The sequence below is a fragment of the Pelophylax lessonae genome (assembly GCF_965119305.1).
Source record: "Pelophylax lessonae genome assembly, chromosome: 3".
Classification (NCBI taxonomy): domain Eukaryota; kingdom Metazoa; phylum Chordata; class Amphibia; order Anura; family Ranidae; genus Pelophylax; species Pelophylax lessonae.
Window position 1 is genome coordinate 85,187,351 of NC_138770.1, and position 13,068 is coordinate 85,200,418.

The 13,068-nt window shown below is 43.7% G+C and overlaps 1 protein-coding gene across 1 annotated transcript in view; it reads left to right on the plus strand.

Moving 5' to 3' along the window:
• Nucleotides 1-4,745, plus strand: part of AGBL5 (AGBL carboxypeptidase 5) — a 165,109-nt gene extending 160,364 nt beyond the window's left edge. Inside the window, exons 16-17 of the mRNA XM_082249750.1 lie at nucleotides 1,744-1,853; nucleotides 4,209-4,745. Coding sequence (XP_082105876.1) covers nucleotides 1,744-1,853; nucleotides 4,209-4,286 — 188 coding nt within the window. The 3' untranslated portion in view covers nucleotides 4,287-4,745. The remainder of the gene's footprint in view (nucleotides 1-1,743; nucleotides 1,854-4,208) is intronic.
• The last annotated feature ends 8,323 nt before the right edge of the window (nucleotides 4,746-13,068 follow it).

The window sequence follows — 13,068 nt, forward strand, 5'->3', positions numbered from 1 at the left end:
AATGTATTCTGTACATTCTGGATGGTAGATGGTGAGGTACAGCACAGTGTATGGAATGTATTCTGTACATTCTGGATGGTAGATGGTGCGGTATAGCACAGTGTATGGAATGTATTCTGTACATTCTGGATGGTAGATGGTGAAGTACAGCACAGTGCATGGAATGTATTCTGTACATTCTGGATGGTAGATGGTGAGGTACAGCACAGTGTAGGGAATGTATTCTGTACATTCTGGATGGTAGATGGTGCGGTATAGCACAGTGTATGGAATGTATTCTGTACATTCTGGATGGTAGATGGTGAAGTACAGCACAGTGTATGGAATGTATTCTGTACATTCTGGATGGTAGATGGTGCGGTATAGCACAGTGCATGGAATGTATTCTGTACATTCTGGATGGTAGATGGTGAGGTACAGCACAGTGTATGGTATGTATTCTGTACATTCTGAGTGGTAGATGGTGAGGTACAGCACAGTGTATGATATGTATTCTGTACATTCTGAGTGGTAGATGGTGAGGTACAGCACAGTGTATGGTATGTATTCTGTACATTCTGAGTGGTTGATGGTGAGGTACAGCACAGTGTATGATATGTATTCTGTACATTCTGAGTGGTAGATGGTGAGGTACAGCACAGTGTATGGAATGTATTCTGTACATTCTGGATGGTAGATGGTGAGGTACAGCACAGTGTAGGGAATGAGCTCTGTACGTTCTGGATGGTAGATGGTGAGGTACAGCTCACTGTATGGAATGTATTCTGTACATTCTGGATGGTAGATGGTGCGGTATAGCACAGTGTATGGAATGAGTTCTGTACATTCTGGATGGTAGATGGTGAGGTACAGCACATTGTATGGCATCTACTCTGCATTCCCAATGGTAGGGGGTGAAGTACAGCACAGTGTATAAAATGTACTCTGCAACCCCAATGATAGATGGTAAAGTACAGCACATTGTATGGAATCTACTCTGCATTCCCAATGGAAGGGGACAGCAGAGTGTATGGAATGTTCTCTACAGGGTGAGGACACAGGAGCACCATCCAGCCCTACTGCCAGCAGCCTCCTATACTCTGACAGCCTGGCAGCTGCTGCGGCTGGACGGCACACCCAGCAGTATTTTAGGGCGGTATGCTCTCAGGGATGAATGCCTAGAATGCAGACTGCTTGTGTCCTGGGTATTCATCCCTGGGCACATACTGCCCTAAATGTTAGAATGCTAGGTGCACTGTCCAGCCCTGTCAGCTTCTCATAGAGTTTGACAGACTGCCGATGGCTGTGTTCTCTGCCCGCACCTAAACCCAAGAGTGTCCTGCACAGGGGCTAAATATCCAGTGTGCATGGGGCCAAGAAGGAAGGGAGGAAAGAGGAGTGCCTGGAGCGATATATATCTGATTATGGGCGACACAGTGGTGTAGTGGTTAGCACTTTTGATTCGAATCCCAACCACGACACTACCTGCCTGGAGTTTGCATGTTCTCCCTGTGCCTGCGTGGGTTTCCTCCGGGTGCTCCGGTTTCCTCCCACACTCCAAAGAAATGCTGGTAGGTTAATTGGATCCTGTATAAATTGGCCCTACTATGTATGTATGAATGTGAGTTAGGGACCTTAGATTGTAAGCTCTCGAGGGTAGGGACTGATGTGAATGTATAATGTATATGTAAAGCACTGTGTAAACTGACAGCGCTGTACAAGTACCTGAAATAAATAATATATCACTGTCTCATTATTTTACAGATCTGGCAGCTGTGACGTCTAGTCTCACAGTGTGCTCAGTGCCACTTCTTCGCTCCAAAACCGAGGATCCTCTGTTCATCTGTGAGACTGGCAAAGAGATTGGAGAGGAGGTAATGTGTGACATTTCTATTATATCTCTGCAATTCTCTCCATCTTCCTTCCTTAATCACTTCAGCTCCGCAAGATTTACTCCCTCAATGACCTGGCCATTTTTTGCGATTACTTTAACTGACAATTGCGCAGTCGTGCGACGCTGTACCCAAATACAATGTATGTCTTTCCCCCCCCCCCCCCGCAAATAGAGCTTTTTGGTGGTATTCAATCACCCCTGCTATTTTTTTTTTTTTTTTTTTTAAATACTGACAATTTTGAAAAAAAAAAAAAATGTTTTAATTTCTACTATAAAACATTTTCTTCATCATTTTAGGCCAATTTGTATTCTGCTACATATTTTTGGTAAAAAAAAAAAAATATCCCAATAAGCGTATATTGATTGGTTTGCGCAAACGTTATAGCGTCTACAAACTATGGGATATATTCATGGAGTTTTTTTTATTTTTTACTAGTAATGGCGGCAATCAGCAACTTATTGCAGAACTGCGATATTGCGGCAGCCAATCGGACACTGCCTGACACTTTTTTGACACCTTTTTAGGGAATCAGTGACACTAATACAGTGATCAGTGCTAAAAATATGCACTGTCACTGAACGAAATGACACTGGTAGGGAAGGGGTTAAACATCTAGGGCGATCAAGAGGTTAAATGTGCCCAACATGTGTTAACAAATTTTGCAAAACGAAGTCCTGCTATGGTGGATTTTAATGGCACTAAACATGAGAGCGATAGACAAGGAGGAGGGAGGGGGAGGGCTTTACCAGTGCCGCATCCTAGTAACATGTATACTAACACATATTGCAAGACCTAGTCCTGTTATGGTGGATTTTAATGGCACTAAACATGAAACAGAGATTAGATAAAAAATATTATTTAATTTAACAGATATAAAATCAGAATACACACCCAAAAGGGGCAACTAATTGAAATACATGTCAAACTTAAGTGATATTAGGAGAATATCACTGTGTACACCCGTACGTGTGTGACAGTAGATGCAAATATAATCTTGATTGCTGATCGACGCGTTTCGCTGTATGCTTCTTCAGGACTAACAATAAGCGTGTCACAATCTAGTCATCTTAAACAGATATATTGTCAATTTCATATTGATGATATTATTATACCAGCTGTTACAACAATTTCTGTAAATCATTCCCACAATCTGTATGCCTGACATATTTGTGCATGCAAGTGCTGATTGTGGAAATAATTTACAGAAGAAGGTTTTCTTCTAAGATTGCCCTATATTGGCTCCATCCATCTTCCCATCAACTCTGACCAGCTTCCCTGTCCCTGCTGAATAAATGCCTCCCCACAACATAATGCTACCACCACCATGTTTCACAGTAGGGATGGTGTGTTCAGGATGATGTGCAGTGTTAGTTTTCCGTCACACATAGCATTTTGCTTTTAGGCCAAAAAGTTAAATGTTGGTCTCATCTGAACAGAGCACCTTCTTCCACATATTTGCTGTGTCCCTCACATGGCTTCTCGCAAACGGGACTTCTTATGCCTTTCTTTCCACAATGGCTTTCTTCTTGCCACTCTTCCATAAAGGCCAGATTTGTGGAGCGCACGACTAATAGTTGTCCTGTGGATAGATTCTCCCACCTGAGCTGTGGATCTCTGCAGCTCCTCCAGAGTTACCATGGGCCTCTTGGCTGCTTCTCTGATTAATGCTCTGCTTGCCCGGCCTGTCAGTTTAGGTGGACAGCTAGGTCTTGGTAGGTTTGCAGTTGTGCCATACTCTTTCCATTTTTCAGATGATTGATTGAACTGTGCTCCGTGAGATGTTCAAAACTTGGGAAAACATTTTTTAGAACCTAACCCTGCTTTAAACTTCACAACTTTATCCCTGACCAGTCTGGTGTATTCCTCAGCCTTCATGATGCTGTTTGTTCACTAAGGTTCTCTAACAAACCTCTGAGGGCTTCACAGAACAGCTGTATTTATACTGAGATTCAGTTACACACAGGTGGACTCTATTAATTAGGTTACTTTGGAAGGCAATTGGTTCCACTAGATTTTAGTTAGGGGTATCGGAGTAAAGGGGGCTGAATACAAATGCACGCCACACTTTTCAGATATTTATTTGTAAAAAAAAATTGAAAACCATTTATCATTTTCCTTCCACTTCACAATTATGTGCCACTTTGTGTTGGTCTATCACATAAAATCCCAATAAAATACATTTACGTTTTTGGTTGTAACATGACAAAATGTGGAAAATTTCAAGGGGTATGAATACTTTTTCAAGGCACGGTATCAACTGGAGAGAAAGTGATCTGTATAACCAAACTCATCCATACCTCAATGTTGACCATTCTGTCTTTTTTTTTTTATTAGAGTTTCCCCGTTGTGTCACCAGACGCCACTCGTCTCTCTCCTTATCAGAGCGTCCTGTCCTTCTGCGCGGAGGGATGATGGGGACCGGACCGCCTGTGGATCTACAGATTTATGGTGCTAGGTGGTGAGATAAACCACCACAATGAGAATAGGACCAACAGCGCCCCACAGTGTTTATATTCCTACACTACAACCCTCCTCCCCCTCTGTGTTGTATGGTCACTGTGGGGTTGTATCATACACACTTGAGTCACATACTGTATTCCCATCTGCTATCGCTCAAGGTTCTTGTCACAGTGTTTTATAAGCTTTTTCTGGCACTGAAGGTGTTCAATGGCCACTCCAACCAATACCGTAAATACATTAAAGCAGAACTAAACCCACTGACCAGTTTCCTGAAACAGTTACAATCAAGGCATCAACAAAATGGTGACCATCTGCACACAGACGCCAACTCCCTGTTGCATGAGTGTGAATGGGTAAAAGATGGCTTTAGACCACCTGTAGAGACCTTTTCAGGGCTTAATCGTTGAGGATTCTACGGTTTGTGTGCACTGGTGGCTGCCATTTTGTTGAAGTCTAGCAAAAAAGGAAAAGCATTACAAAACAGGCATGTAGGCAGGGTAGGAAGGAGAAGTGTTGACGTGTTCTGGTGGTTTTGATAACGCATGTTTATCCCGTGAAACGCGTCAACCCTTCTCCTTCCTCCCCTGCCTACATACCCATCTTGTAATGCTTTTACTTTTTTTGCTAATAAAGCCATTTTTGCATTGTCTTTGGGAGTTTTTGCTAATCCTGAGTTCTGTGGCAGTGACAGGGCGGCATCTCATACAGACTATGGACTTGGATTACAGCCTGCCGATCAGAGAAGCAAGACTCTACTGGAGCCTGACAAGCCAATCCTGTCTTCCCTGCACCAGTCTATCCACATGCTGATCCAACTGATGATATAGGTTTGGGGGGCATTTGAGTGGTACTATTCATTGTTTTGGGCTACAATCAAGGCCTGTCACAGTTGCATGTGCTCTCAAACTGTCAAGCCATCCATTGATTGGTATCATAACTGTCCACATGTGCAGCACCATGGCAGTTGCAGATCAAACAGAGGCCAAGATGGCAGCTTCATTGGCTGTAAAGGAAATTGAAAAGACAAGAACTCACTGCTCAAGGTGGTGTGATTGCCTGTTGACTCACACCGTTGCATGCCCTGGCTCGCCTCCGTGAAAACTTGATAATGGAATTGGCAGCACTCCAGGTTGAGTCAAAATCCAGATTTATTGACTGGACATCCAAATATGACAATTGTGACAAGGTAGACCCGTTTCACACACTGACTGTGTGCTTAATCATTACCTGGTAGACGCGTTTCACACACTGACTGTGTGCTTAATCATTACCAGGTAATGATTAAGCACACCGTCAGTGTGTGAAACGCGTCTACCTTGTCACGATTGTCATATTTGGATGTCCAGTCAATAAATCTGGATTTTGACTCAACCTGGAGTGCTGCCAATTCCTTTATCAGGCTGTAAAGGAAAGGAGGGTTTTGTTCCGCTTTAATAAATCCATACATCTGACAGTGTTAATATACATTTTGGATAAACACTGCAGGGCAATAATCAGCCTATAGGCTTTTTATCTCTCAGTGACTCCAGCATCAAGGTATTCTTTTCTATGTTTTTCAGCTGCTTTCTGTGTACCTTAGAGGAAATCAATCTCTTTGCCTATTTAGGGCAAATTAAAAGACAACCTTCCCCACCGATACTTACCATTTCTTCTGTTCTTCCATGTGCTCGGTAATGGGCTGAATGAGAGAAATCTATCTATGGATTCTCCCGTCCATTAAGAGAGATGAAGGAATCTCTCCTGCTGGCTATTGCATTCCTATAGCCAGCCCCTGAATACCTGAACAGTGGCTGCATCTAATCAGATGCAGCCAGTGATTGTCCATCAATTTTTTGCCTGGTTGTCAGGTGGTAGGGTGCTGACAAGGCAACCCCCGGATTGAATTTTTTAATGGTTGATCAGGAACTGGCCAAAATTTGCCCTGGGTTTGGCTAGAATAAAGTGCGAATCCAGGCTAAACCTGCTCTCTGCCACATTCTAAACATAATCGAACCCTGTAAAGCAAAAATCGCTGTGCTTACCTATTCTGCAGCTGATCCGGTCTCCAGCGGTGGATGCTGTGTGCTGGAGGGGACCGGCAACGGCTGTGAAGTGACATCATCCATAGAGTTACTATGGAGCTTCCGATGTTGGCTGCGCCTCCTGCACCTGCCTCCACACTGAAACCACCGCTCACAGCTGAGGCCGGGACCGGCTGCAAAACGGGTATGTATACAGATTTTTGTTTAAAAGGGTTAGATAGATTAGGTTTGGATTGTGGCAAAGAGCAGGTTTAGCCTTAGTTAGGTTTTGCCTGAACTTCTACTTTACTTTTTACTCTTATTACCAGTAGGTGATTGGACCCCACCTTGTATTTTACTGCATGGTCAGCTTTAATGGCAGTCTCCTCTCTACTACATGACAATTGGAACAATTGTCATGGAGGAAGAAGGAGAAATTCATGTTAAATACCAAATTTATCGGCGTATAACACGCACCTCAAATTTTAGGAAAAAAGCTTAAATTTGAAATAAACGGCATTAAACTCAGAACTTTTTTTTTTTAAATCAAATGGTCTTACCATTGCCTGTGAATGCATCCTCATCAGCGCAGTGTTCATTCAGCCTCACCAGCACAGTGTCCCCCAGTGCAGCCTCGACATCGCAGTGTCCCCCAGTGCAGCCTCGACATCGCAGTGTCCCCCAGTGCAGCCTCGCCAGCGCAGTGTCCCCCAGTGCAGCCTCGACAGCGCAGTGTCCCCCAGTGCAGCCTCGACAGCGCAGTGTCCCCCAGTGCAGCCTCGCCAGCGCAGTGTCCCCCAGTGCAGCCTCGACAGCGCAGTGTCCCCCAGTGCAGCCTCGCCAGCGCAGTGTCCCCCAGTGCAGCCTCGCCAGCGCAGTGTCCCCCAGTGCAGCCTCGCCAGCGCAGTGTCCCCCAGTGCAGCCTCGCCAGCGCAGTGTACATCAATGCAGGGCAAAGTAACAGCAGCCTCGCCAGCGCCATTGCAGAGAGCAGTGACATACCGGTATTTTAAAAAGAGAGGCAGAGGAGGGCGGGCCGGACCGAGGAGAAGCGAGGACGAGTGGTCGCTGTCATCAGTAGTCCCGGCGCCTATGATAGACGTCTCACGTCCTGCATCCTGGCATTGGATCACTGTGCTGTCTATCATAGGAGGCCGCTCTTCCTTCCTTCTACTTGGCCCGTCCCCCTCCTCTGCCTCTCAGCGATGCCTGGACTGTTTTTTTTTTTTTCTAATAGATCGGCGTATAACACGCACTGGTGTTTTGCCCTCCATTTTTAGGAGGAAAAAGTGCGTGTTATACGCCGATAAATACGGACTTGTTAACAGCAACAGTAATAGAGACCCATCACCACCAGAGTCTTTGACACCGAAGATGCCCCAAAGACTTTCAACTTAACCGCTTGCCGACCGCCCACAGTACATTTACTGCGGCAGTCAGCCCCTCCTGGGCAAAGCCCAGGAGCCTGCAGGGGGGCGAGCGCGCTCCTGCCCCCGCTCGAGTGACCGGCGGCTCCGATGTCCGCCGGTCACTCGCGATCTCCCAGTGGAGAGGGAGAAAGGCAGGCGGCTGATGTAAACAAAGCCGCCTGTCATTCTCCCTGGTGTACCTGCAGAGATCATACGATCCTGTTATGTAGGATCGTATGTGTCTGTGGTTACATCACAAGCAACACCCCTTTACAGTTAGAATCACGCCCCTAGGGTCACACTTAACCCCTTGATCACCAATAAAGTTAACCCCTTCCCTGCCAGTGCCATTTTTACAGTAACAGTGCATATTTTTAGCACTGATTACTGTAGTAATGTCACTGGTCCCCCTAAAAGTGTCAAAAATGTCAGTTAGGGGTCCGATCTGTCCGCCGCAATGTCGCAGTCCCACAGAAAAAAAAAAACGCAGATCGCCGCCGTTACTAGTTAAAAAAAAAAAAAAAAACAATAAAAATGACATAAACCTTTCCCTTAGTTAGTAAACGCAATAACTTTTGCGCAAACCAATCAAAATACGCTTATTGCGATTTTTTTTTTTTTTTTACCAAAAATATGTAGCAGAAAACAAATTGGCCTAAAATGTTAAATTTTGATTTTTACATTTTTTTTTTTTTGAGAATTTCATATAAAAAAATTTGAAAAATATTATTTTTTTTCAAAATTGTCGCTTTTTTTGTTTATAGCGCAAAATAAATATCGCACAGGTGATTAAATACCACCAAAAGAAAGCTCTGTTTGTGGGGAAAAAATTGTCCGTTAAAGTCACGCAGTGCCGAATCGCAAAATAGGGCCTGGTCTTTGAGCAGCCAAATCCTCCGGGGCTTAAGTGGCTAAAGAGACCCGGTTACCAAACTAGTCATTTCAACAGCAGTCCCCCCTGAGGAATTTACGTGCATTTTAACATATCTTATGCATGTTATTTCCCTGTAAAAGCCTCCCTTCTGCAGGCACCCAAAACTGCTTCTGGGAGTCCCCATCTTGGATGTAATGTCAGCAGCCCCAGAGCTGTCACTCTATAGTAGTCCCTTTCACCCCCTCCCTGGCAAGCTACATTAACCACTTCAACTCCGGAAGGTTTTAACCCCTTAATGACCAGGCCATGTTTTGCAATTCCGCACTGCGTTACTTTAACGAACAATTGCGTGGTCGTGTGACGCTGTACCCAAATACAATTGATGTCCTTTTTTCTCCACAAATAGAGCTTTCTTTTGTTGGTATTTGATCACCTCTGTGGTTTTTAGATTTTGCGCTATAAACAAAAAAAAAAGTGTCAATTTTGAAAAAAAACGCCATATTTTTTACTTTCTGCTATAAAACATTCCCAATAAAAAAAAAAATTAAAAAATCTAATTTTTTTTATCAGTTTAGTTTACAAACTACGGGATACATTTTTGGAATTTTTTTTTTTTATTAGTAATGGCAGCGATCAGCATTTTTTTAGCAGGACTGCGACATTGCAGCAGACAGATCGGGCCCCTAACTGACATTTTGTACACTTTTTGGGGACCAGTGACATTAATACAGTAATCAGTGCTAAATAATATGCACTGTTACTGTATAAATGACACTGGCAGGGAAGAGGTTAACACTGGGGGTGATCAAAGGGGTTAATGTGTGCCTAAATATGCTTACTCACTGTAGGGGGGGGGTTCTGTGACAGGCACAGAGAGATCGGGAGTTTCAACCTAGCTGAAACTCCTGATCTCTCCCTGCCTGTCTGACAGAAGACTCGCCTGCTTTGTTTACATACGCAGGCGGGTCTTCTGTCAGTTTATCTGATGATCGCGGGAGGCCGGCGGCGATTGCCGCCGCTCCTCCCGCTGTGTCTAAACAAAGCTTGAGCGCGCCGCCAATACCTCGTGCACGAAATCACGTAGTACGAACTGATTTTGTGCAGCCGAGCCACCCTGCGGCAGTAATACTACGGTGGGCGGGCGGCAACAGGTTAATATACAGGATTTATATAGCGCCAACAGTTTACACAGCTCTTTACAATAAATAGGGGATAGAATAATTGCAATACTGTTCAAAACTGAATAAAAGGTTATGTAGGCGAGGGTTAAGAAGTTGTGCCAGCCCAGAGAGTAACTAGACATTCCCAAAAGAGGAGAGGCTTATGATGTGCAAGGAGAGGGGGGGGGGCTTTGCTAAAGAGCGAACTCTTCTGGAGTAGCCAGTTTTACTAGTTTAGAAACACATTGTAAGTCAATAAAAATCATTTATGGTATGAAAACCAGCTGCTAGAAAACATTTAAAATACTGGGTTTTTTGTAAAATTGTTGACAGGGTCTCTTTAAAGCAAAGTGAGTTGTAGGTGGGCTGACTAGGTCAGTTTTGGGTGGAGGGGAGTGGGTTTAATCAGGCAATTCTTAGATCTTTTGTAAATCCCAATTCTGTGGCTTTCTTGACCTACCTACCACAAAGCCTCTCTCAGCACTGGATTATCCATCGGAGAAGAACCGGATTGTCATTTGGCCTTAGCAGTGTGACAGAACTGTGAGTGTCGGTGGGGAAATTTCACCTCTGGATCCAGTTAATCAGCAACTTTCAAGTGAAGTATGAGTTTTAGGTGGAGTTGGCCTCCAGTGAAGGATGAAGAAGATGGTACTTTAGTCTCATGAATCCGACTCTAAACTGTGTTTACACAACTCGTTTTTATAGAGCGCGGTCTCCGAACCTCAGAAACGTTTTCTATAACCTCCGGCTCTGTGAACCCCTCAATTCCCACTTTGATTGAAATGTTTTATCTGATACTTTTCCTGTTTCTAAGTTTGATATATTGACGGCTCCTTTTCGAGTGATTTATCTCCACTTTGTAAATAAGAGATTCACAGACAATCTTGTGAAGAATTTTAATATTGTCCTGTGTTTTTATGTACTTTGCAGTGGCCAATCGAATGCAATATATTTAAATAAAGTTGTATTTAATTGTGCCTGCTGTCCCGTGTGATCTCTGTTAAAGTAGATGCAAACCCCAATGAACTTCTTTATTTACTCCTTAATGGTCATTAAAAGCGTTTCATTTTTTTTTTTTTTCAATAAAACAAAAAAAATTTGCCTTTTGATCCTGACCGAAATCTTATCAGCTGACAACCTTTTTGATTGTGGTTACATTGTTTTTAGCTATCTCTGGAGGACTACAGAACTATGTTCCTCTGTTATGAAGGAGAGAAGGGATTCTGTTGTCTTGATACGGGGGGATTTACTAACACCAATCAGCGTCCAGGTTTGAGCTCCCGTTCATATCAGCACGATTTGACAGGTCAATTCGCAGCCTATTGCCAGCAATGGTAGAGTCCCAATCGGCGCAACTCTGACTTTGCAGCGCCGCATCGATTTCCAAAAGTAGTTCCTGCACTACTTTTGGTGACTTTGGGGGTGATTTCAATAGATATCTGTGCATGAAGCTGCCACAGATGTCTTTGAAGTCGCCCTCAAAGTCACCCTCAAATCGTTCGAGTTCAGCAAAACTCGCACAATTTCAAAGCTGCGTTCAGCGTGAATGGGGGATTATTGTCAAAGCTTAATTGAACAAGCTAAAGTTAGAAGCTGATTGACTACCATGCACAGCTGCACCTAATTCTGTGTGCTCCAGTTTTAGTAAATCTCCCCCAATACATTTGAGTGAATGTTTATCACCTTGGGACAGGAAGTGTTTTAATGGCAGGATCACCAGATAAAAGGGAAAATGCCTAAAAAATAAAAACAAATGCAGCCACATGCAATGAATGATTAATTCCAAAATCATCATACAGTGTTGGTCTTTTGTTTAGATACACTTAGAAGTCAGTAATCAGAAACAAGGTCAGACTCTTCAGGAAAATAGTACTGAAAACTTGTATGCCTATGCAGGGAAAAGGTTAATTTTATTAGCTCACTACTTACAGGGTGAATAACTTTCCCAGGCCCTATTTTACACTAATGGTCATTCCAAATGGCACCCCCAGGGATGCATTGCACAGCTAAAAACACTACACGCACCGTTTGATGCATTCATTTAAGTGAATTGGCCGCCTTAAAGGGGTTGTACCCTAAAAAAAAAAAAAAAAAAAAAGCAAAACCCTGCAGGAGGACAATGGCATAATGAGCTAGTTTGCATCGCATACTAGCACATCATAAAATACTTACCTTAGAACAAAGCCCCGACACCATCACCCGGACACCTTCCCTCGGCGTCTCTTCTTGGCTCGGCGGCTCAGACGCTGTGAGTGATCGGAGCCGCGATGACGTCACTCCCGCGCATGCGCGCGGGAGTTCACTTTCCGACGAGGAGTCGGCAAGGAGCTTTCAGAGCGCATGCACCGCTGGTGTCAGCAGCTGCATGCAGGGCGAATACCTCCTAAACCTGCACGGTTTAATTTTACCTACAGGTAATCCTTACTATAGGCTTACCTGTAGGTAAAAGTTAAAAAGCGGAGTATACTACCGCTTTAACAGAATTGTGAAAGGGCCCTCAAAGTATGCTTACTTTTTTTCACTCCTCTGACATTTATCCAAAGCACAGTTCTATACTTCCTGACTTCTTGAACAAAAGGAGAAACTGATAAGAGTGATGCAAGCACCATGCTTACACCACTCTTCTGAACATAAAAATGGAGTAGAGGTTGCTTTTTTGTCTGTTCTGCAGTGCCGGACACATGAATGTATGAAATATATACATGGATGTTCTGTATATTTATACACTATTAAACAGATTTTTTGTACTTCAAGTTGCTTGGTTTTCTTAAAGCCTACTTTATACAGACCGTACTACACAGCTGTATTCTCCACCCCCCCCCTTTTTTTTTTCTTTTTTTATTTAACAGCACAGAGAACTTGGGAGCTTGAGCTGCATGCTCAATTTCTCTGCAGCCCCCTGCTCAGGTCAGAACACAGGGAGGGGGTTGGTTGTTAACCCTGCAGGCTTTGCTTGTGTAGTGTGATATGTTTGCTGTGGGAAAGATTTACTAAAACTGGAGTGCAAAATCTGGTGCAGCACTGCATATCTAACCAATCAGCTTCCAGTTTTTATTACCAAAGCTTAGTATTACTAAATCCAGGACCCTGCATTCACTATATTTGGTCTCCCACAGTACATGGAAATGCAATTATTTTAGTAAATATAAACCGCTTAACACCTTTTCTTACCAGCAGTATATAGCAGTCTTGTTACTTCTATCAGTTCCTAGTAAAGCTTGTAGGAGGAGTTTTCATTCTCCCCTGACCTTCTGTCTGGACAGTGCTGATCACATGCACTCTCCCAAG